At 46.3% G+C, this 26,239-nt stretch overlaps 1 protein-coding gene across 5 annotated transcripts in view; it reads right to left on the bottom strand.

The window, feature by feature from the left end:
- Nucleotides 1-26,239, bottom strand: part of kif16ba (kinesin family member 16Ba) — a 290,426-nt gene that overhangs the window by 185,591 nt on the left and 78,596 nt on the right. For all 5 annotated transcript variants that reach the window (XM_085981640.1, XM_085981641.1, XM_085981643.1 and 2 more), the window contains exons 11-12: nt 17,664-17,729; nt 9,211-9,270 (exon numbers count right to left, since the gene is read on the bottom strand). In XM_085981640.1, coding sequence (XP_085837766.1) covers nt 9,211-9,270; nt 17,664-17,729 — 126 coding nt within the window. The remainder of the gene's footprint in view (nt 1-9,210; nt 9,271-17,663; nt 17,730-26,239) is intronic.

The following is a 26,239-nucleotide window of genomic DNA, read 5'->3' as shown; positions in this document are numbered from 1 at the left end:
TTGCTTCCTCTGCTCCATCATCAGTGGCCACTCTTCCCGCCACTAGTCCCTGGCCCTTAGGAACACCCTCCCAAAATCCCTCTGTATTGCCGTGCTTTGAAAAGCCTCCTAAAATTCTTCACCATCCACAATCTTTCTATTATCCCTTTGTCCCTCCATCTGAAGTTCATATTTGACCTGTAGAAATGTAAATAAAAGGCAAAAAGCTGCAAATTCTGGAAATCCAACACTCTGGGCAGAGCCTTTCTTCAGAACTATAGAAATACAAGTTGTTTAAAAACTGCAGATAAAAGAATCACTGCATATTTTTCTCTGAGGAACAAGTATTTTATTCCAGTTCAGCTTCAAAAAATAATCTTAGAATCCTGATGTGCAAGTGACATTTTATTCCAAAGCAAGGTAGCAAACTTAATCAAAAATTCATAAGGAAGCAATTTATTAAATTAATGCTCCAAGGAAAAAAATCAGGGACTGTTAGTGTCCAACCTGAGATTGAACATTTTATAGCTAATGCAGTGATTTTCTATTAAGTTGTGAAGCACATTTCATTTCCATTCATTTATTAAACAACCAATTATTAGCTCTCCAGTTTTCTCTATATAAGCAATTACCATTTCAGTTAATGATAAATGAGGATATTGTAAATTGTATTGTAATTTTTTTCCCAAATGTATCAGCCTTGGCTCAGTGATAACACTCTCACCTCTGATTCAGAAGGACACGAGTTCATGTCCACTTGAGAGACTTGAACACATAATCTAGGCCGACACTTCAGAGCTGTACTGACGAAATGCTGCACTATTGGAGGTGCCATCTTTTGGATGAGACATTAAACTGAGGTCCCGGCTACCCTCTCAGGTGGACGTAAAAGATCCCATGGCACAATTCAAATAAGAGCAAGAGAGTTCTCTCAGTTTCCTGGGTAACTGACACCACCAAAAATAAATGAGCTGCTGTATTCAGCAGCACCTTCTTGATCAGTACGTTTCCAATCCAACGAGGAAGGAGGCATTGTTGGATCTGTTTCTGGGGAATGAGGTGGGTCAGGTGGATCAAGTTTCAGTAGGGGAGCACTTAGGGAACAATGATCATAGTATCATAAGGTTTAAGTTAGCTATGGAAGAGGACAAAGAGCAATCTAGAGTCAAAATACTTAACTGGAGGAGGGCCAGTTTCAGTGGGTTGAGGACAGAGCTGGCCCGGGTAAATTGGAATCAAAGATTGGCAGGCAAAACTGTAATCGAACAATAGGCTGCCTTTAAAAAGGATATGGTTCAGGTACAGTCAAGGTACATTCCCATGAGGGGGGAAAGGTACAGCAACCAAAGTCAGAGCTCCCTGGATGATGAAAGAGATAGGAGAGTAAGATATAGCAGAAAAAAGTGGCGTATGACAGATGAGAATACAAGTGAGAACCAGGCTGAATACAGAAAGTTCAGAGGGGAAGTGAAAAAGGAAATAAGAGGGGCAAAGAGGGAGCATGAGAATAGACTGGCAGCTAACATATAAAGAAATCCAAAAGTCTTCAATAGGCATATAAATAGTAAACGGGTAGTAAGAGGAGGGGTGGGGCCGATTAGGGACCAAAAAGGAGACCCACGCATGGAGACAGATGGCATGGCTGAGGTACTAAATGAGTACCTTGCAACTGTCTTTACCAAAGAAGATGATGCTGCCAAAGTCATAGTGAAAGAGGAGGTAGTTGAGATATTGGATAGGGTAAAAATTGATAGAGGATGTACTAGAAAGGCTGACTGTACTTAAAGTAGCTAAGTCACCAGGATCAGATGGGATGCATCCTACAAATTGCGGAGGTACTGGCCATAATCTTGCAATCCTCCTTGGATATAAGGAAAGCCAGCACGGATTTGTTAAAGGCAAATCGTGTTTAACTAACTTGATTGAATTTTTTGATGAGGTAACAGAGTTGATGATGGCAATGCGGTTGATGTGGTGTACATGGACTTCCAAAAGGCGTTTGATAAAGTGCCACATAATAGGCTTGCCAGCAAAGTTGATGCCCATGGAATAAAAGGGACAGTGGCAGCATGGATACGAAATTGGCTAAGTGACAGGAAACAGAGAGTAGTGCTGAACAGTTGTTTTTCGGACTGGGGGAAGGTATACAGTGGGGTCCCCCAGGGATCGATACTAGGACCACTGCTTTTCTTGATATATATTAATGATTTGGACTTGGGTATACAGGACACTATGTCAAAATTTGCAGATGAATAGTGAACAGTGAGGAGGATAGGGATAAACTTCAAGAGGACATAGACAGGCTGGTGGAATGGGCAGACATGTGGCAGATGAAGTTCAATGCAGAAAAGTGCGAAGTGATACATTTTGGTAGGAAGAACGAGGAGAGGCAATATAAACTAAAGGATACAATTCTAAAAGGATGCAGGAAGAGAGAGAGAGACCTGGGGTAGGACAGGTTGAGAAAGCGGTTAAAAAAGCATAAGGCTTTATAAATGGAGGCATAGATTACAAAAGCAAGGAAGTTATGATGAACCTGTATAAAACACTGGTTCGGCCACAACTGGAGTATTGTGTCCAAATCTGGGCACTGCATTTTAGGAAGGATGTGAAAGATTTAGAGAGGGCACAGAAATGATTTACAAGAATGGTTCCAGGGATGAGGGGCTTCAGTTATGTGGATAGACTGGAGAAACTGGGGTTGTTCTCCTTAGAGCAGAGAAGATTGAGAGGAGATTTGATAAAGGTGTTCAAAATCATGAGGGGTCTAGACAGAGTAGATAGAGAGAAACTGCTCCCATTGGCAGAAGGGTCGAGAACCAGAGGACACAGATTTAAGGTGATAGGCGGAAGGTCCAAAGGCAACATAAGGAAAAACATTTTTACACAGCGAGTGGTTAGGATCTGGAATGCACTGCCTGAAAGGGTGGTGGCGGCAGATTCAATCGTGGCTTTTAAAAGGGAATTAGCCAAGTACCTAAAAGGAAAAAAATTGCAGGGCTACGGAGAAAGGGCAGGGGATTGGGACTAGCTGAAGTGCTCTTGCAGAAAGCTGGCACGGACTTGATGGGCCAAATGGCCTCCTACTGTGCTGTAATGTTCTATGGTTGGTCGTTTATTTTATTGCTGTTTGTGGGGCCGTGCTGTGCGCAAAATTTGCTGCCACGTTTCCTTGCGTTATAACAGTGACTACATTTCAAAAGCATTTCATTGGCTAGAAAGTACTTTGGGAGGTCCAGAGGTCATGAAAGACATTATAAAAGTGAAAATTCTTTTTTTCCCCAATTACCAAAACAGTTTCACAATATTCAGTTTTGCTGTAAGCGAAGGGTCACAGACCTGAAACGTTAACTGTTTCTCTCTCCACTGATGCTGCCTGGCCTGCTGAGTATTTCCAGCATTTTCTATTGTTATTTCACTGTATTAGAACTGTATCTATACTGTCAGCCAGTGGCTCAGTTGGTAGCACCCTTGCCTTTTAGTCAGAAGGTTGTGGGTTCAAGTCCCATTCCAGAAACCTGAGCACAAAAATCTAGGCTGACACTCCAGTGCATCTTTTGGATGAGATGTTAAACCGAGGCCCCGTCTACGCTGTGTGGATGTAAAAGATCCCATGGCATTATCTCGAAGATAGTCCTGGCTAATATTTATTTATCCCTCAATCAATATCACAAAACAGATTATCTGGTTCTTATCACATTGCTGTTTGTGGGAGCTTGCTGTGCGCAAATTGGCTGCTGCGTTCCCTACATTACAACAGTACACTTCAAAAAGTACTTAATTGGCTGTAAAGCACTTCAGGACATCCAATGGTCGTGAAAGGCGCAAGTCTTTCTTTTAGAAATACATTTCCCAGTAAAACCAAGGACTTTTTTAAACCATCACTACTTCAGTTATCACTTCCGTTATTTAAAAAAAAAAAATCACATTCTGTGGATTCGACATAGCATCATTTTATCACTTGACAAATTGTCACTCACCACCCCCCTCCCCCAACCAAAGGTTGTTTGCCCCCCCACCCCCCAAACAAGTTTCTTCTCCTCCCAAGTTCTGTTCATCTGATGTCAATCAATTCCTACCCATTTTCTACTTTTTAAAAACAGTGCGGCCTTTGCATACAGTTTTATCAGTCTCACCAAAATAGACTGCCTACTCTACAGTAAGGATATGCAATTCAAGAATTGAATTTGAATGTAGTTCATTTTTGGTTGCAAACTTTCAAATACACAGGAGAGACTGGACAATTTGGAACTCAGTGGGTGACGAGGTTAGTGGGATTCAGCTGGGAGCAGAGTGGAGAGCGTCCAACAGTGAAGTACTAAAAAGGACTGTGCTTTGTGTAGTAAGACTGTGTTACAGCAACAAGGCGGTGATGGGCAGGATAGGTGTACTGTATTGGCTGAAGATCAGTACCGGAGAAGGTGATTGAGTAGGTCCTACCTGTGAAAAGTCAACATGGAAGGCCCAAAGCTAAGATGGTGGGACGGTGTACAGAAAAACCAGAATGAAAGGTAACAAGACAACTCCAGGAGCTGGTAAAGGGGAAAACAAGGTCTTGTGGCATTGTTAACCAGACAGGTTAAAATTACTTTTTTTTTTTAAATTGAGAAAGCAAGGTGAAGGCTCAGGTCCGTGGTTCCGGATGCTACCACGGTTGAAATAAATCAAAGTTAAGACAAAGTAAATCAGGAAGTAGTGATTAGTTAATGTCAAATTAACTTCGCTGTTCTTTGTACGGATGGATGTCTTTAGATTAAAATTCTGCATTACTTATTTTTGTACCATATGCCAAGTGAAATATACAACTGCAGCAATTTTTTTTATTGAATAAACTAATTGTAACCGAACACTACCATAACATTTAATAGGTTAAACAATGAAACTATGAGACAATTTTTTGCAGGAACTATGACATGTTTCATTTCAGTCAAAAAATTTCAGAATTCTGCACAGTTGCATCTTTACATAATGAATCTCCATTTTTTATGATGGCCTACATATCACTTTTCAAAAATTAATAAGAAAGTTGCTGCTTAAAAGATCACATAATTATTAGAATCTTTTTGTAATTCACTATTCTTTCCCTAAGCTAGCCCTACGAATCCATGCAAACATTTTTGAAGGGACTAAATGGCCAAGTCATTAATAACAGATGCACATGGAAGAAATTTAACTCATTCCATCCTTTGTCAAATCTTAAAGTTAAATCACTGATTGTTGTAGCTGCTAATAAATTTACAGTTCAAATTAATACATTCAGATGGCCCTATCTAATTTTCAGTTGCGGATTCAAAGAAATTTAGAGCAGTAATATTTCACCCATAGATATCTTTATTGTGCTTTGTAAATAAGACAGGACATGCTATTCTCTAAATACACTGGGGCAATACATCAACATCGGTTTGTATTAAATTGACTGGCAGTCCAGTTAATATCTTGGATACTATCTTTAGTATGCAAAGTTGAATGTCAACCATCTAATGGATAATTAGAGATTTGATTAAATCTAATATTGATGGCTATAATGAAATAGTGGCTAAGAGAAATCAGTATTAACATTAGGTGATGTGGTTTATAAAACTGAGTTTTCAACTTTAGGAGCAACAATTTATAATCGCTCACAAGTGTACATTTTAAACGGGTTAGGTTTTAAAAATTCATTCATGGGATGTGGGTGTCACTGACAAAGCCAGCATTTATTGCCCATCCCCAATTGCCCTTGGTGGTGAGCCACCTTCTTGAACCGCTGCAGTCCGTGTGGTGAAGGTACTCCCACGATGCTGTTAGAGGGGGAGTTCCAGGATTTTGACCCAACAACGATGAAGGAACTTCTAAGTCAGGATGTTGTGTGACTTGGAGGGGAACTTGGAGGTGGTGGTGTTCCCAAGCGCCTGCTGCCTTTGTCCTTCTAGGTGGTAGAGGTCACGGGCTTGAGAGGTGCTACTGAAGAAGCCTTGGTGAGTTGCTGCTGTGCATCTTGTAGATGGTACACACTGCAGCCACAGTGTGCCGGTGGTGGAGGGAGTGAATGTTTAAGGTGGTGGATGGGGTGCCAATCAAGCAGGTTGCTTTGTCTTGGATGGTGTCGAGTTTCTTGATTGTTGTTGGAGCTGCACTCATCCAGGCAAGTGGAGTGGATTGCATCACACTACTGACTTGTGCCTTGTAGATGCTGGAAAGGCTTTGGGGAGTCAGGAGGTGAGACACTCACTGCAGAATACCTAGCCTCTGACCTGCTCTTGTTGCCACAGTATTTATGTGGCTGGTCCAGCTAAGTTTCTGGTCAATGGTGACCCTCCCAGGATATTGATGGTAGGGGATTCAGCAATGGTAATGCTGTTGAATGTCAAGGAGCGGTGGTTAGACGCTCACTTGTTGGAGATAGTCATTGCCTGGCACTTAAGCGGCAGGTAACATTCGCACCGCACAAGTGCCCAAGCCTGAATGTCATCCAGGTCTGCTTCATTATCTGAGGAGTTGCGAATGGCACTGAACACTCTGCAGTCATCAGCGAACATCCCCAATTCTGACCTTATGATGAAGGGAAGGTCATTGATGAAGCAGCTAAAGATGGTTGGGCGTAGGACACTGCCCTGAGGAACTCCTGCAGTGATGGCCTGGGGCAGTGATGATTGACCTCCAACCACCACAACCATCTTCCTTTGTGCTAGGTATGACTCCAGCCAGTGGAGTTTCCCTCCCGATTCCCATTGACTTCAGTTTTACTAGGGCTCCTGATGCCACACTCGGTCAAATGCTGCCTTGATGTCAAGGGCAGTCATTCCCCCCTCACCACTGGAATTTAGCTCTTTTGTCCTTGTTGGGAACAAGGCTGTAATGATGTCTGGAGCCGAGTGGTCCTGGCGGAACCCAAACTGGGCATCAGTGAGCAGGTTATTGGCGAGTAAGTGCTGCTTGCTAGCACTGTTGACGACACTTTCCATCATTTTGATGATGATTGAGAGTAGACTGATGGGACGGTAATTGGCCGGATTGGATTTGTCCTGCTTTTTGTGAACAGGACATACCTAGGCAGCTTTTCATATTGTTATAGCTGTACTGGAACAGCTTGGCTAGAGGCGCGGCTAGTTCTGGAGCACAAGTGTTCAGCAGGACAGCTGGGATGTTGTCAGGGCCCACAGCCTTTGCTGTATCCAGTGCACTCAGGCATTTCTTGAAACCACGTGGAGTGAATCAAATTGGCTGAAGACTGGCTTCCGTGGTGGTGGGGACCTCAGGAAGAGGCTGATATGGATCATCCACTCGGTACTTCTGGCTGAAGATGGTTGCAAATGCTTCAGCTTTGTCTTTTGCACTCACGTGCTGGGCTCTACCATCACTGAGGATGGGAATATTCATGGAGCCTCCTCCTCCTGTTAGTTGTTTAATGGTCCACCACCATTCACGACTGGATGTGGCAGGACTGTAGTGCTTTGATCTGATCCGTTGATTGTGGGATCGCTTAGCTCTGTCTATAGCATGCTGCTTCCACTTTTTAGCATGCATGTAGTCCTGTGTTGCAGCTTCCCTAGATTGGCACCGCATTTTTAGGTAAGCCTGGTGCTGCTCCTGGCATGCTCTTCTACACTCCTTACTGAACCAGGGTTGGCTTGATGGTAATGGTAGAGTGAGGGATATGCCGGGCCATGAGGTTATAGATTGTGGTGGAATACAATTCTGCTGGTGCTGATGGCTCACAGCGCCTCATGGATGCCCAGTTTTGAGCTGCTAGATCTATTCTGAATCAATCCCATTTAGCACGGTGGTAGTGCCACACAACACAGTGGAGGGTGTCCTCAGTGTAAAGACGGGACTTCAAGTAGGTTTTTCTCTCGTGTTGGTTCTCTCACCACCTATCGTGGGCCCAGACTGGCAGCTATGTCCTTCAGGACTTGGCCAGCTCGGTCAGTAGTGGTGCTACCGAGCCACTCTTGGTGATGGACATTGAAGTCCCCCACCCAGAGTACATTCTGTGCCCTTGCTACTCGCAGTGCTTCTTCCAAGTGGTGTTCAACATGGAGGAGTACTGATTCATCAGCTGAGGGAGGGCAGTAGGTGGTAATCAGCAGGAGGTTTCCTTGCCCATTTTTGACCTGAAGCCATGAGACTTCATGGGGTCCAGAGTCAATGTTGAGGACTCCCAGGGCTAAAATACATTAATGCTACTTTTACCCATTTTATTAATCTTCAAGAAATTATGGTACACAATATATAACTCGGTGAAATCAGTAGTTGAGTAATACTGACATTCAATGCTTTGAAACACTTTACAAATATGTACAAAAATAAATTCAAGCACCAAATAAATTTAATTTAAAACCAGTTTGCTTTATTTAGCTGGTGTATTCCCTTCACCATCGGCTACAACAAATATATTTTAAAATAAAGTGGTTATCCAAGCACTGGCTAAAAGTGATGTTAATTTAATAGGGTCATACAATATCTCAAAAAGATATGCAATTAAAGCTGTAAACACAATATATCTCTTCACTTTTACTTAGGATAAATGACTCGGATCAGTCAACATATTTCGTATGACAAGGAAATACTCATCAAATTTAACAGGGGAATAATTAACTTGGATCGGTTCCTGTACCAGATGAGCATAGTCTAGATTCCCCAAATCTAATGACTAAACACATTCTCTCTCCAAGGACACTGTAGTTACTGCCTCCAATCTCTGGACACATATCAAACAAAATCAGCTCATTTTGTAATGCCATCTGCCAAGCAGTTTCAATCACTACATTTCACTATGCATTACTTGCAATTTATTTCGTACTGCAGTTCTTCCAAATTATCTCGAAGACAGTATTTTTTCTAAACTTTACCCAACAGCATCTTACGTTTTGATGTAATAAAGTTCAATATTACTGAAATGGATACATGTAGGTAGCTTGATAAGAGGCAACAATAAGTAATTGGTAAAATAAGCAGATTAGATGCAATACATGTGGGTTTCAGCTAAGTGCAGACCAAAATAAGATCGAGTATCACCCTTTGTTAGGTGTACTCCTGAAAGTTCACAGCAAAGTATCAGAATTATTTAAGTTAAACATTAAAAAAAATAAGCAGTCAGATATGTGAATTTTAATTATGCCATATACTTCAGTAATAATGGTTATGATATCTTTCATTATTAAACGTGTGAATATTATTCATATAGTATAGGCAATTACCTGATTAAGTATTTCTATAGGGAATAAGGAAAATACTTCATGTTAGACCTACCTTAAGGATATTTTGTGTTTCATTCCATTTATTTGTCCACTCTTTGGTCAGCTCTTCTACCTGCCGTGCAACAATGAAACAAGAATTTCAGACCTAAAAAAATAAAATTTCTCTGCACCAAATCTACTCTCCGCAAATGACAATCAGTTAGTGAGAAACAGGTTTTATCTAGATCCCTTCATGAAACAGCTATTAGCAGATATTCCATAGCAGTCCATACATTAAGTGACTTGGGCAGATAACCTGAAATCAGTGCTAAAAATAGGACTTCTTAAAAGCAAAACTATAGGACAAACACCAAGGATTCAGGAGAACACCCCCTACCCACAATCAGCTGCTTAATAGTCACATGCAAGGCTGCAAGAGTTTGAACAATAAAATCCCAGTGGCCATTGAGTTTAACAATTAGAATACTGATGTGGAATACTGGTCTAGAGTTCATTCTGATTCTGTAAAGGGTGTGTTGAAAAATTGTGAATTTAATTGCAATGCAGATAAATTAGAAATTATTCACCATAGTACATTCCAGTTTTCTGAATGAGTTTGGATTTTCCCCAATCACACATGCTGTGAATTACTACATTTGTATCTGTGTTATCACACAACCCATCAGAAAAACTGCACAACTATTAACAGTTCTGAATCCGGGACAGATTTCTACAAGAATGCCAGTTATGCAAGCTTGTATTTAGGTCAAGATGATTCTCCTTCAGAGAACATATATCACTGAATAAAGAGTAATGACACAAATGTTCATAATGAAACTAGAGAAGACAGCGCTAATCTGCCCAGAGAGATCTGTGTTCTGTCTGCAGTGTTTGTTTGGAAATGAGACACACAGTTTGCCTCTGCCCATAGAGATATAAACAGCCCAAGGTATGATGAATCTCAGTCCAGTACACAGACGAAAGGTCATCAACCTGAAACGTTAACTTTATTTCTCTCTCCACAGATGCTGCCTGACCTGCTGAGTATTTCCAGCATTTTCTGTTTTTATTTCAGATTTCTAGCATCTGCAGTATTTTGCTTTTGTATTTGTAGACGAAAACAGATGTGTGCGTATGTCCAAACAACATCTCTACAGATTGGAATATTGGAAATTTAATTCAATTTTAGGTTGTTTCAGCCGGAACCCAAAACTTACATTAATCAGGATAATTCTGCACCACACTTTTCATGACCAGTCTGAGCCAACAGCCTGATCTTCACCAATCCATCCAACTGAATGATAAAAAGCATCCAAAGCCAGAATATGAGGAATAGAAGGTTAGGCTGATGGCTTTTGTTGAAAAGAGGTGCAAGGAGGCTCATGTGGAGCATAAACGCTGGGATAGACCAGTTGGACTGAATGGCCTGTGGCCTGTTTCCATGCTGTAAATTATATGTAATGCAATATAAAATTGTGATCATACTTGAATCGAACCTTGTTTGGACCACACTTGGAGTACTGTGTACAATTCTGGTTGCCATATTGGCCCAGAAATTTAGGTTGGAGGCTTCCCGCGGGTGCAAGCCTCCGACCTGCACTTACCTAGCGTGCCGGCCGTTGTGCTGTGGGCCCGCGTGGGATTCCGATCCTGGGCCTGCTCCAACTGCTGGCGCGCAGTGCTTGCATATCCCAGGGGCGCAGTTAGTTCGAAGCGTCCCCTGGGATCACGTGGGCCATGGAGAGCCAATGGTAGCAGGGAAGCTAGATTCATAGATTTGACAGGAAGTCAAATCTATGAATACAATTCAGCCCCAAAACATAACTAAAACTTCAAATAAATTTTTAAAAAATCACATTTTTAAAATAACTATAAATTACATAAAATAACTTAAATAATAATTTAAATTTTTGAAAAAATTCATCAGTTTCTAACGGGGCTAAAAATAAACTTACCTTTCTTTAAAGTATTTAAAAAGAATAAACCTGTGGAAAAAATGTTTTAATTTTACTTAATTCACCACTTACCTTGTTAAAAGCAGGCCTTGTGACTGCTTTTTAAAAAGCATAGCTCCTGGAGACTTACCCTCCCAGAGAAACCTGCAAAAAAAACGGAAGTTCCAGGCGTACGCACTGCCTCTCCGGCGCACGCGTTCGACCTGTGAACCCCTTCCTTTAAGGGAACGGAAGTTCCGGTTTCCCACGCATGCGCAGTGTATGCACGAAACCGGCACTTTTGTTGGCCATACGCGTGAGTACCCAGCGCGTACTCACCCGTGGGGACCCGAAGTTCTGGCCCATTAAAAAAAGGATAATGGGGCACTGGAGAGGGTGCAAAAAAAATTTACAAGGATGATACCAGAAATATGAGGCTGTAACTATCAGGAAAGGATGAATAGCCTGAGTCTCTTGAAAAAAGAGGGATGCCCTAATAGAGATCTTTAAAATTATGAAAGGTTTTAATAGAGGAGGCACAGAGAGTGTGTTTCTACTTGTGGGGAAAAGCAAAACTAGAGGCCATAAATATAAGATTGTCACCAAGAAATCAAATAGGTAATTCAGAAGAAACTTCTTAACCCAGAGGGTGGTGAGAATGTGGAACTCGCTACCACAGGGAGTGGTTGAGGCGAATATTATAGATGCATTTAAGGGGAGGCTAGATAAGCATATGAGGGAGAAGGGAATAGAGGGTTATGCTGATATAGAGCTAGATGAGGAAAGATGGGAGGAGGTTAGAGTAGAGCATAAACACCGGCATGAACTGGCTGGCCCGACTGGCCTGTTTCTGTGGCGTATATTCTATGTAATTCTATGACGGCTGAGTAACTATATGACTCTACAGTACATTAAGTTCATTCTTTTGTGATCTGTGAAATTGCCTGGAACTCCCAATGCTTTCAGATGGATGTTGGCCAATACACATTTTTTAATATAAATTCAACAGCCAAGAATAGTTTCTTCTAAGGGTGACGCTTTGTGTACCTTTTGTGCGAGCAGTGTGTGTCAATTTTGTTCTCATCAAGGTGAGAAAACACAATCTAAAACATCCTATGCAAACATTTATAATGATACATTCCTATCTAAAGACGTCAATGTTTTATAATGGGAAAATGTATGTTAATATTTCACTATCAATGTTTCTTCACAAGCTAATCGAGAGTCAAATGCTTTTTTGGAAAAAAATAATCTGCCAGTTTTTTCCCCACATTAACTGAAATTTGTAATATACAAATTAAGGTTTTACACAAAAATCATTCAAAAATGCATTATTTCATATTAGCACGATTATATATTTCCACTGAATTGTCTTGTGTGTCTTCTTACACCTTCATTAAAAGTTTTTACTTGAAGGATTCAAGCTCTCCCAAAAGCAGGACTTGGCTTGACATTTTTGACAAGAATGTGACTCTTGGGTGAAAACAGATCTTGCAGTCAGAGCATGTGCAGTGTGCACAATTTCCCAGGATTCATCAGTAGCATTTAGCTAGCCAAACAAGACAATAGCCTAGAAATTGCGGTCGGAGGCATACCTCCGGTGTACGCCTCCGCCACGCGAAACATTTATGAAATTACCTGCTGGAGCTCAGGTTGTGAAGAGTTGCGGTCTCGGGCCTTGAGGCGGAGGGCAGCATAATGGCCCACGGATCCCAGGGACGCAAGCGGTTCAGAAGTGTACCTGGGATCACGTGGGCCCAGTCCTCCAATGACAAAGGTGAATTCCATTGCAATCATTTATGATGGGAATCCCCTAATGATGTGCAATGGAATCCCCAGGGCTAAAAATTATACAATGTACAGAACTGCAATTTTATTCATAAGTTCCTTCATTCCACCAACCTCAATAAAATTAAATGTTTTGATAATTTTAAACATTGAAGCCTAGAAATTGGGTATAGCCCCGCTTGAGGCGTTAGAACTGGTGATGCGCTAAGTTTATAGCCAGACGAGAGCTATCCGCGCCTGGGGCGATATTGGGTTGCATCGCCCCAAAAGGGGATTCAGGCGCTAAATCAGCCGTTGCACGGTGTTCTTAAGGCGCAAAAGGTCAGGCGCTACTCAATTTCGACGCGGACGGGCGCAGCGCAGGTGAACTCAATTACGGCAAAGCACGAGACCTGCAGGCGCCGGCCGGCTCTTAAAGGGGTGGGTCAGTCAGACTGAGCTTCAACACCCAACGCCCTGTAGGCCTCAGATTCGGCGCTCGCCCTTGTCTGGCAGTACAAAGTTCATCATTATGGAGAAGGTTAGGCAGAGAGCAGAGCGCTTCAGCACTGAGGCTCTGGACCAATTGGTGGCTGCAGTTGAACACCGTCGACAGGTGCTGTACCCGGATAACGGCAAGAGGCCAAATCAGAAGGCTTACCGACGATCTTGGAGGGAGGTTGCTGTGAGGGTCAACTCCAGCAGCATGACGACCAGGACCCCTGTTCAGTGCAGGAAGAAATTCAACGAGCTCACACGGATCGTTAGGGTGAGTGATGGTTTACCAAACTTGTGCTTCCCTCCATCTGCAGCTGACTTCGGGCACCCTGCTGCAATGATGCGCCACTGGCCATCTGTCAGTATGCACCCATGGCCCTTTCTGGGCACACACATGGACAGATGTCTCAAGGCCTCATGTAAGGGCTCTTGCACCATGGGGGGCATGCGATGATGTCTCAAGGCCTCATGTAACAGAACCTCCCCTTCTTTCCCCTGCAGTCGAAGATGGCGCAGATTAGAAAAGAACAGCGTCGAACCGGTGGCGGACCTGCACAAGTGGTCACTCTCACGGATCTGGAGGAGAGAGTGCACCAGATACTTGGAGGACGTCTGTCTGGTCCAGTGACCACTGCATCTGCCGACCCCATTACCGACAGCGAGGGTAAGACTCTCACCTTTTCCACCTGTTGCCTTCCACTTGGTCCCCCCGCCAGCATGCATCCTCAGTGTGCAGCCATGTCAGAGCCATGCCGCAATCTGGCATGCCTTTCAGCAAACCTGTCCTTTTGCTAAAGCCACTCTTCCACCTCCCACTTTCAGATGAAGCAGCACCAACTCGGGCTCAACGCGCTGAAGCTGCCAGTGCCAGCGCCACCGGAGGCGAGGACCAGGAGGAATCCGGACCAGCCGTTGCAGAATCCGGGGAGCTGACACATCTGCAGACTGGGGATAGTAGTCCCCTGGAGGGGAGGGGGGGTGGCTCGGAGGATCAACCAGTTGCCGGACCAAGCGGCATGGAGCAACGCAGGGGGGGGGGGATAGGCAAGTTCGCCCACCGTCTCCCCGCAGGGCAAGGCAGGTCGTCATGACTGCTGCACAGAGTGCAGATGAGGTCCGGCGCCTGGCAGAGATGAGCAAACAGGCCCGGGTCAGACACACGGAGCTGATGGCTGCAGTGGAGAAGATGCCCGAGTCAATAGATTCATTGGCTAGGAGTATGTTGGACTTCGGGGCAACAATGGAGAGGACTCTGCAGGGCTTTGGCGCAACAATGGAGAGGTCTCTCCAGGTGTTTGGGGAAACAATGGACAGGTCTATCCAGGGCTTCGGGGCCACAATGGACAGGACTATCCAGGGCTTCGGCCCAACAATGGAGAGGACTGTCCACGGCTTTGAGTCGGCAATGGAAAAGACTGTGCAGGGCTTGTCCGAGGCAGTGGAGCGGTCGGCTCCTGCCTTGTCCGAAGCCATGGGAAGAACTGTCCAGGCCTTCTCCGATGCACTGGCACCTGGCACACAGGTCCTCACTGTTGCCACGCATTCACTTGCTGGGCTCCTCCACAGCCAGATTGATGCAACGCGATGTTTCACTGCAGCCACCCTCTCTGCATCAGATAGGATCACCCCGGGCCCTTCCACTCCCGTACAAGGCCAGGAATCCGTGGAGCCTGCGATTGTGGCGGATGAGCCGAGCCGCTCCCCTCAGATAGCCAGTGTGTCGTCCGACCATGGTGCAGGCGTCCTCTCTCGGCAGGAGACCATTGCACATGCCAGTGCTGGGACGCCTGCATTGCAGCTGCCACCACCTGCAGGACACACTGCTCCCAGCCATGCTCAAAGCAAGCATCCCGCGTCCGCACCCTCCAAGCCCAGAGGTCGGCCAGGCCGTACCTCAGGGGCTTCTGCGCTTCCAGACAGTCGGCAAGCGTCCCCCAGCCTTGAGGCTGCCACTGGGGTACAATTACGTAGGAGCAGCAGGGAGGGAAGGGGCCGGCGCGAACGAGAAGTCGTTCTCCCTCAAGGGGCCAGTTGTAGAGGGAGGTGCTGAGACGTTTGTTTGTCCAAATTCACGGACACCCTCACCTGCTGTTATAGGTGCAGATTTTTGTTGAGTTTTGCTGCTTTGCCGAACAGGTCACTTTTATTTTGGCAGTGATGGTTTCTGCTCACTTTACGTTGTTTAGCTGTAATGAAAGACTTTTGTGTCAATAAACAGAAGTTTAAATGTTGCTTGGTGCATGTGACTACTTTCAGTGATGCTGGCATGCAGAGGCCCTCAAACATCCAAAGTGCCCATGAGGTAAGACTCTCATCATTCCGCCACAGGGGTGTCGAGACGAGTCCAGAGGAGCCTCTGACGAATGGACCTTCCACTTTCAGCAGCCCTTCCATCTTCCTCCTCCTCCGCCTGCTCTTCCTCCTCCGCCTGCTTGTGCAGGGTCCGAGGGAAGGTAATGAATGGACGCGTTCGCCTATAAAGGGCATCTGTCACTTGCCGGATGCAACAGCGGACTGCAGCCTGAGCGACAGTCGCATTGTCCCCAATGGCTGACTGAAAGGAGCCGTTGGCATAAAAATGGAGGCCTTCAGTCAGTGTAGCCATCACGGACAGAGAGGTTCTGCAGCGTTCACGCGGCTGCAGATCCTGACCAAGCAGGTGGCACAGATCAGTAACAATGTCCCTCCAGATTCGGAGCCTTCGCAAACACTGCTCCTCTGACATGTCAAGGCTTGTCACCTGCTGCCTAAAGACCCTCGCAGCCTCCCGTCGGATTGGCCGACCTCCATTGCCCCTCCTCCTTCTGGACAATCCCGGCCCTCTCTCCCGCCGTCTCTCTGCCCCTTCACAGTGTTGGGCGATGAGGCCGTCACCCTCCAAACAAGCTCCCATTCCGATACCAGTTGGTCAAAAGGCTTTTAGGTGTAGTGCTGCAAGTGCTTCGGACAGGGTTGAAGGTCCCAAGTACTGTAAAGCTCAAATCCCAGAACTCCGCTCCACATTAGCTCGCCAACTCTCTCCAGCAGCGATTGCAATGAGCAGGCCAAGTGGCAGAAGATTCTGCACTAGAGCTGTCCCCTTTAAATAGCGCCGCCCTACTCCGAGAAGGGCCTGTTAGCCCTCCTTCGAACTGTCACTAATAGCGCTGGGCGCGAAGGCTCTGGGCGCCACCCAATATGCGCTCAGGCGCTCCTAAAAGGCGTTGCACACTGAAATGACGTCATGAGCCGTTTGCGCTCGCGGGCGCGCGCAAACACTTAGCACAGGCGCTAAATGTATAGTCAATTTCTGAGTCGGCGCTATCCTCATAGCGCTCGCCCCAACATAGGGCTTCGCCCCAATTCTAGGTCTCTTTAGGCGCCCAGCGCCGGCACTACCAACCCAATTTCTAGGCCTAAGACTGTAATCCGGGCCAATACTTGCATAAACTCATTTAATAAAGTGTATGTGCATAATTTAGGATATAAAAATGTTTAATGTAAGGCTTAGATATCCCCTTATGCTGATGCAAGTAGGCTTTACGCCTGCGTGCATCAACCATAAGACTCACGAGGGCAATTGCTGGCCAGTCGCTGGGCAAATAGCCCAACTCTGTGCCGGTGATTGCTTTTTCGGAGCCCCCCCACCGATGGCCTATCGACAGGCCGCAAGTGCCGGATTTCGCGAACTTGCGGGGCATTTCAAAGGGATTATGACGGCGTACTCAGAGTGCACCGTCACAGACACCACAATTTCAGGGTCAATGCTTCTCGCAGTTTCCAACAACAATTTTTCAGTTGCTTTTCACAATTATTTGAAGAAGAGTTAGAGATCAAATTTCAGAAAGGTAAAAGGTTATGTTGGGTATTTTTTTAAAGCACGCTTTGTGCGAGTGCGAGTGTGAATGTGAGTGGGAGAGGGAGATGGGGGGGGGGGGGGGGGGCGGGGTGGGAAGCACGAGAAACCTATTATAGCTTTTGTTTTGTATTCTAGTGGAGAGGGATAGTGCACCACAATCAGAGGATATAATTTGTGACTTTGATTAGGTGCAAACCTGAAAAACAATATAAAATCAAGTACAATATAAAAAGGACAGAATGTATTACTTTAAAATAGAGACTGAATGATATCTACACCCCCTGGTTAAATTATCTCACACCCTCTAATCCCACTTCAACTGCAGAGTACACCTGGTCTTGACTCATTGTAAACAATGTCATAGATCATCAACTAATTTTATACATAGTTGGACTGAATTATGTAAATTCTATGTAACTGGTGAATTAATTTAGAAAAGTAATTTTTCTATACAAAAAGGAATGATATGTATGTTGTAATGTTACTTACTCTGGCTTCATTTTGTTGAAGTTTCTCCTCCATGCTTAAAGCCGTTGGAGAATCCAACAACGCAATCTGAAAGGAAAGACAAAATATATTTGGTTGTGGGTAAACACGTGCCTTAATAAGAAATTGGACAAGACAGTAGAGAAACCCATTAGCCTGCACTGGCGAGTTGTGGTTACTTCTCAGCGTCCCACACACAAGCCACATTTGCATTCTTACTACTGCAAATGTTCACATACAACTCAGATACTATGCGTGCCAAAAGGCAAGCTCCATCATATCTCAAACAGTAAAAGTTTTAGTATTATCATTTTCATGTGATTTTAAGAGGAAAGGGGTTTATGGACTTCAGGTAGTTCTATTTAAAAAAAAAATAGATCCTTTCTTTTGGTGGCTGGGCCAAGTAATACAATGAACTGTCCGGAAACATTCACATACTGTGGGTGCCAGTCCCCCCCCCCCCCCCAGTGATGCAATTTTCCTGTATTCTTAAGTCAAATGCATTAGAAATGATCTTGTATCTTTGAAATGTTGCAGGTGCTGGTCAGACTCTCCGATTGCTGTTGGAATCAGCTGATGACATGGAACCAGGCAAACTATTTGATATGCAACACATGTGTAAAAAGCAGCCAGGGATAGATCATAAACACAATCAGAATTTGATGGTCAAAAAAGAACCATCTGCAAATGGCAGATGGCAAACTGTTGCTAAAATATTCTTAAGATAGCAAAATACTGCAGATGTTGGAAATCCGAAACAACAACAGAAAATGCTGGAAAAACTCAGCAGGTCAGGCAACATCCGTGGAGAGAAATTTGAGTTGACGTTTCGGGTCGAACCCTTCTTCAAAACTGGAAAGAAAAGAAAATAGATCGATGGCAGGGTTGTGATCGGACAAAAGAAGTAAAAGAAACAAAAAAAGAGGTAAAAGAGACAATAAAAAGGTATTCGAAGCTAGACGAGATGGTAATAGGCTGAGATTAGGGGTGAAGTGTACTGGCAGGGCAAGAGATAGCTGCCAGGTGTGAGAGAGAAACAAAAAGGGGGGGGGGGGGGGAAAGGAGTGGAAAAATTACAAGTAAAAATGTAATAGGGGCAGAGGTTACGATCTGAAATTGTTAAACTCGATATCGAGTCCGGAAGGCTGCAGAGTGCCTAATCGGAAGATGAGGTGCTGTTCCTCGAGTTTACGTTGAGCTTCCGTGGAACAATACAAGAGGCCAAGGACGGTGAGGTCCGAGTGGGAATGGAGCGGTGAATTTAAATGACAGGCGACCGGAAGCTCGGGGTCACCCTTACGGACTGAACGGAGGTGTTCCGCAAAGCGGTCACCCAATCTGCGTTTGGTCTCCCCAATGTAGAGGAGACCGCATCGTGAGGAGCAAATACAGTATACTAGGTTGTGAGAAGTACAAGTTAATCGCTGTTTCACCTGGAAGGGGTGTTTGGGGCCCTGGACAGTGGGAAGGGGGGAGGTATAGGGGCAGGTGTTACATATCCTCCACTTGCACGGGAAGGTGCCAGGCAAAGGGGAAGGGCTGTATGGGGTGATAGAGGAGTGGACTAGGGTGTCTCGGAGGGAGTGGTCCCTACAGAATGCTGAAAGGGGAGGGGAGGGGAAGATACGTTTGGTGGTGGGATCACTTTGGAGGTAGCGGAAATGCAGGAGGATGATCCGTTGAATGTGGAGGCTGGTGGGGTGAAAGGTGAGGACAAGGGGAACCCTATCGTGATTCCGGGAGGGAGGGGCAGGGGTGAGGGCAGAAGTGCGGGAGATAGAACTGACACAGTCGAGGGCAGTGTCAACCACGGTAGAGGGGAACCCTCGGTTGCAGAAAAAGGAAGACATGTCTGAAGCACTGGTGTGGAAGGTGGCATCGTCGGAGCAGATACGGCGGAGACGGAGAAACTGGGAGAATGGAATAGAGTCCTTACAGGAGGCGGGGTGGGAGGAAGTGAAGTCCAGGTAGCTGTGGGAGTCAGTGGGCTTGTAGTGAATATTGGTCGATAACCTATCCCCAGAGATGGAGACGGAGAAGTCGAGGAAGGGAAGAGTCAGAGATGGACCATGTGAAGGTGAGGGAAGGGTGGAAATTGGAGGCAAAGTGAATGAAATTGTCAAGTTCGGGGCGAGAGCAGGAAACGGCACCGATACAGTCATCAATGTATCGGAAAAAGAGGTGAGGGAGGGGACCCGAGTAGGACTGGAACAAAGATTGTTCCACATAGCCCATGAAAAGGCAGGCACAGCTAGGACCCATGCGGGTACCCATGGCAACACCTTTGATTTGGAGGAAATGAGTGGAGTTAAAGGAGAAGTTGTTCAACATGAGAACAAGTTCAGCCAGGCGGAGGAGGGTAGTGGTGGATGAGGACTGGTCGGGCCTCTGTTCAAGGAAGAAGCGGAGCGCCCTCAGGCCATCCTGGTGGGGGATGGAGGTGTAGAGGGATTGTACGTTCATGGTGAAAAGGAAGCGGTTGGGGCCAGGAAACTGGAAACTGTTAAAGTGGCGGAGGGTGTTCGAAGAGTCGCGGATGTAGGTGGGAAGAGACTGGACAAGGGGAGTAAAGATAGAGTCAAGATAGGAAGAGATAAGTTCCGTGGGGCAAGAACAGGCTGAAACAATGGGTCTACCAGGGCAGTCCTGTTTGTGGATCTTGGGAAGGAGGTAGAAGCGGGCTGTGCAAGGTTGGGGAACTATGAGGTTGGTAGCAGCGGGGGGAAGATCTCCAGAGGAGAGGAGGTCAGTGACAGTCTTGGAAACGGTGGTTTGATGTTCGGTAGTGGGGTCATGGTCCAGGTGGAGGTAGGAGGAGGTGTCAGAGTTGGCGTTCAGCTTCCGCTAGGTAGAGGTCAGTACGCCAAACAACAGCACCACCCTTGTCAGCGGGTTTAATGACAATGTCAGGGTTGGATCTAAGAGAATGGAGTGCTGCAAGTTCAGAGGGAGGTAGGTTGGAGTGAGTGAGGGGAGCAGAGAAATGGAGACAGCTGATGTCACGGCGGCAGTTAGCGATGAAAAGATCTAGAGAGGGTAAGAGGCCAGAGGGAGGGGTCCAAGTAGAACGGGAATTCTGCAAGCGGGAGAAAGGGTCAGTTGTGCGGGGGGAAGACTCCTGGCCAGAGAAGTGGACACGGAGATGAAGGCGGCGGAAAAAGAGCTCAACATCGTGCCGAGCTCGAAATTCATTGAGGTGGGGGCGTAAGGGGATGAAGCTCAGGCCTTTGCTGAGGACTGATCGTTCGGGGTCAGAGAGTGGAAGGTCAGAGGGGATAGTGAAAACGCAGCAGGGGGTGAGATTGGGAGAAGGGGGGTCAGAGGAAAGTGAAGGGGAAGAAGGTTCCGGAGGGGCGTTGGTGTCCAAGAGTTGATGAAGCTTGCGATCCTTGACATCGGAAAGGAAGAAAAAAAGTTTTTTGTTGAAGCGTTGGATGAGTCGAAAGATGAAATGGAACTGTGGACCCGGACAGCTTTGAGATAGTGCGCCGGTGTTGCTGAAGAGAGAGGTCGAGAGTGTTCATGTGGCGCCGCATGAATATTCTTCCCCACCTTCAGGAGTAATTTATCCAAGCAACCTTTAAAAAGGTTCTTCCAAATCTTGCAGACAAGAAATTGCCAACCAATGATTACTGCTCCGTCTTTCTACTTTGCTACCGCCATTCCAGTCTTGAATGCCCCTTGAATAAGTGCACTGCTGCCCTCTGTGCATCTCTTGGCATTTTCCAAAGGTCCTATCAAGGCATCTATTGCCACCTCATGAACAAGCAATCCCAGCTACCACATCCTCCCTTTTCGACAAACTTCCCGCCCAACACGTTCACTGAGGGCTAATGACACCAGTCTCCTCTCCATTCCCACTCACCCCACCCATTACTGTTGCTGTGGGCTCTGCCAACAGAATAAAGGGGCGAGTGGGCGGGGGGGGGGGGGGGGTGGGTAAAAGTGCCAAAAATGACATTGGGAAGCCGGCTCCAACTCGTCGATTTCCACATTTAACTGCAGCTTGTTAGGCTGCGTGCGAGCAACCCCCTTGGGAGAGGCAGGTTGTCAATTGCAATGTTAATAGCTCATTAAGAGTGATATTAACATGAGTTTTGGAATGTAACTGTGCACGGATCTCCCAGGCTTCCCAGAACTCGCCAGTGAAAGCAAGGGGAGAACACAGCGGCAATGGCTGAAGAAATGACAGGCAAATATTCCAATAAAATACTGAATCCTCACAGCTGCTTTCTTGCCTAATTGTGTAAAAGGCTTCTGCTCACAGTACTTGCGCTGAGCGGTTACTTTCACTACTTTGGAGGTTTGTACGTCTGATCTCCACATTGCAGCTGTGATCCATCAGATCAGCATGGGTGCCACTTATGCAGTTTTACTTTGGGCCTCAGATGAGGACCAAGATGACCAACAGCAACAACAGCAGCAGGAAGAGCACCAGCAGCAGGAGCACCAGCAGCAGTAGCCGGCTCCTCACAGACCTGCTGCTCCACAGGGTGTACAGGCAGAAGATCAGCTTCCTGGACATGCTGGAACACCAGTGTCTCAAAAGACTCAGGGTCTCATGTCAGGTAGTGGCAGACATTTGCAGCCTGCTGGAAGGCGGCCTGCTGCCAAGTGGACCTGGTGGCCATGCTTTACCAGTGGCTATCAAAGTCACCTTCTGGTTCCTTCCAGGGTTCTGCTGGAGACATTTGCAGGATCTCGCAGTTGACAGCCCACAAATGCACAAGACAGGTGACTGATGCCATGTTTGCCAGGGCAAGCAATTATGTACACTTTGCAACTGATGATACCAGTCAGAATGAGTAGGCGCTCGGGTTTGCGGCTCTGGCTGGCTTCCCTCAGGTGCAGGGCATCATCAACTGCATGCATATGGCAATGAAGGCACCCCCAGATCACCCAGGAGTATTCGTCAACCGCAAGGTCTTCCACTCCATCAACGGGCAACTGGTGTGCAACCACAAAAAGATGTTTATGCAGGTGTGCGCAAGATTCCCAGGCAGCTACCATGGTGCTTTTGTCCTGTGCCACCCTCCCTGATCTCTTTGCACCTCAAAAGTAGACTTACCGGCTGGGTGCTTGGAGACAAGGGATTCCCATTTAAAACGTGGTTGATTACACCAATGAGGAACCCAACCAATGAGGCCGAGGAGCAATACAATGAAAGCCATATGACAACCAGATGAGCCATTGAGCAAGCAATCGACATGCTGAAGATGCAGTCCGTGTGGTGAAGGTACTCCCACAGTGTTGTTAGGTAGGGAGTTCCAGGATTTTGACCCAGCGATGATGAAGGATCGGCGATATACTTCCAAGTCAGGATGGTGTGTGACTTGGAGGGGAACTTGGAGGTGGTGGTGTTCCCATGTGCCTGCTGCCCTTGTCCTTCTAGGTGGAAGAGGTCGTGGGTTTGGGAGGTGCTGCCGAAGAAGCCTTGGCGAGTTGCTGCAGTGCATCTTGTAGATGGTACACACTGCAGCCACGGTACGCCAGTGGTGGAGGGAGTGAATGTTTAAATGGTAGATGGGGTACCAATCCAGCGGGCTGCTTTGTCCTGTATGGTGTCGAGCTTCTTGAGTGTTGTTGGAGCTGCACTCATCCAGGCAAGTGGAGAGTATTCCATCACACTCCTTACTTGTGCTTTGTAGATGGTAGAAAGGCTTTGGGGAGCCAGGAGGTGAGACATTCACCGCAGAATACCCAGCCTCTGACCTGCTCTTGTTGCCACAGTATTTACGTGACTGGTCCAGTTAAGTTTCTGGTCAATGGTGACCCCCAGGATGTTGATGGTGGGGGATTCGGCGATATGCAGCAGCCAGGGTCTTCAGAATGGTCGTGGTGTGCTACGCTCTGCACAACATTGCACAGCAGCGAGGTTTGAACCCTTAGGAGGAACAAAGCGCAGAGCCTCTTCAGAGGAGGAACGTGATGCGGCCAATGTACCAGCAGCAGTGCACATTGCTGCCCGGGATGCCCTCATTATTGAGGTTTAGTTAGGTTCCATCAGTGCACCCATATGGCAGCCACATACAATACCCAGTTCCCCTCCCGCCTTCACCCAACACAGAGCAGTCCTTCAAACAACCAAGCATCCCTTTCACCACCCCTCCCTCCCCCCCCATTGCTTGACGTTAATTCGTGTCTTACCATTCATCACAAGTGAAAAGGCTACTTGCCAGGCAGCAGCCAAAAATGGGCAACACGGGAAAGTGGTGCAAACAAATAATATTTATGTGGCTCAAAAGTGAAACAGAAACTTAACAATCTAACATTGTGTAACACACCCATGTGCAACTGTAAACCTTTATTCTTCCTCTTCTTAGCACTTCTACGTGGTGCGACCCCTGCAGCTTCAGCAGAGATAGAGGCAGGCTGCTCAGATTCCTGCTCTGACTGTTGAAACGCTCTTGGGTTTCTCTGGGTTTTGGAGCCCAGGAGGGTCTCACCAAAGACTGCTCCACTTGCACCTGTGCAGGGGCAGACTCGGCCATCGGGACATGAGGCAGCATGTGGGGTACTAACTGGGGGGGGGGGGGGGGGCGACAACGGGTGAGAAGTAGAAGCACTTTGAGCCGAGTCCCCACTTCCATGTCCCCTTTCACCATCATCCCTCTCATTGCCCACCCGCACTTCTCTGGTAGCAATGAGTTGGAGAGCACTTTGCTGCAGATCAGCGGGGCAATGAACGGCCAAGGCTAGGGTTTCATCAATCCTATTTAAGGTGGCATTCATAGTGTGCATGCCATTGGCGAGGGCCTGCAAGCACTCGTTTGATTGCCATGTTTGATGTTCCATGTAGGTGGCCACTCTTTCCACGGACGAAGACATCATCGCAAAGGCCTGCGACATCATGCCTCTCACGCTTGAGACGGACTCCTCCAATCTCTCTGCAAGTGTGCACAATGCAGTTGGAAAGCCTGCCAATACATTGCACATTCTTTACCGATGTTCCAGATGTATCCTCTTCGACGATTGTCACAAAGTTATGGCAGAGCAGGTTGTGTCTGGACTGCAATATGTGGGAGTTTGTGGCCAATGAGACTGTTCCAATCGAACCCATCTGTAGTAGATGTCTCGAATCCCTCTGGCTTAGAATCATTGAGCTGGAGTGAGAGTTGGAGACACTCCGACACATAAGGGAGGGGGAGGAGTATCTGGACAGTTTGCTCCAGACCTTGGTCACACCTCGTAGAGTGTTGCAGGTTCAGAACAGGGTTGGTGTGACCGATAGTGTGCAGAGTAAGGGGAACCCAGGTGAGAAAGAGAATGAGGATCCACAGAAACTGATCATATCCAACAGGTACAATGTACTTGCTACCTGTGAGGATAAGGATAAAGGCTGTCAGAAGGACAGCCAGAATGCAGACCATGGCACCTGGGAGCAGGAGGCTGTCCATGTGGGGAGGAGGAGGAGAGGAAGCGTAAAGTGGTAGTTGTAGGGGATTCTAGAATTAGAGGAACAGATAGCATCATCTGTAAGCAAGATCGAGAGTCCCACATGATATGTTGCCTACCTGGTGCCAGGGTGAGGGACATCTCGAACCAGCTTGAAAAGATATTGGAGAGGGAGGGGGAGGATCCAGTTGTTGTGGTCTAAGCTGGAACCAACAGCAGAGAAGTGTAGGCAAGAGGTCCTGTTTGGAGAGTACCAGGAACTAGGAGCAAAATTAAAGAATTGGACCTCAAGGGATATAATCTCTGGATCATTACCTGAACCACATGCAAATTGGTGTAGGGATAAGCTGATTAGGGAGGTGGCTAAAGAAGTGGTGTGGGAAAGAAGGGTTCCATTTCATGGGGCACTGGCACCAGTAATGGGACAGGAAGGAACTGTACCATTGGGACGGGCTCCACCTGAACTGGTCTGGGACCAGGGTCCTATCTGAAAGGATAAATAGGATGGTCACAAGGATTTTAAACTAGTAAATGGGGGCGGGGGGGACGGAGAAGAGGACTCAGGTGGAAATTGTAGTACAAATAATAGTTAATAAACAAAAGTGTAGGGAGTAGAGTAACTGTCAGAAATTGTGCTTTAAGCACTACAGGTAAAGGGAAAACTAACAGATGTAAAGTGATTAAACCAGGAGAGAGAAATAAGAAACATGTGAGTAAAACATTAGAGCTGAAGGACAGGCTAGGGTGTGTGACCCATAAACATTCTTTATACAAACGCACGGAGTATAAGGAATAAATTGAATGAACTGCAGGCGTGAATTCAAATTGGAGGGTATGACATGGTAGCCATTACTGAGACATGGCTGCAAGATGGTCAGGACTGGGAACTAAATACACCAAGTTATAAGGTCTACAGGAAAGATAAGGAAAATGGTAGAGGGGGAGGAGTAGCTTTAGAGATTAAGGATGAAGTCACTTCAATGATAAGAGACGATATGAGAAGTAAGCAGGCAGTGGAGACTTTATGGGTAGAATTAAGAAAAGGAAAGGACTTAAGACTGTAGTGGGAGTTGTGTATAGGCCCCCTGGTAGCAGCTGTGAAGTGCTAGATTGTATAAATGCAGGGATTAGACAAACGTGTAGCAAAGGCAGAGTGGTTTTAATGGGGGGATTTTAACTTTCAT

This window comes from Somniosus microcephalus, chromosome 3 (assembly GCF_052327205.1).
Source record: "Somniosus microcephalus isolate GS21.2 chromosome 3, FLI_Smic_1.0, whole genome shotgun sequence".
Taxonomy (NCBI): domain Eukaryota; kingdom Metazoa; phylum Chordata; class Chondrichthyes; order Squaliformes; family Somniosidae; genus Somniosus; species Somniosus microcephalus.
Note: the sequence above shows the minus strand (reverse complement) of the source record. Positions and strands in the feature narration are given on the sequence as shown.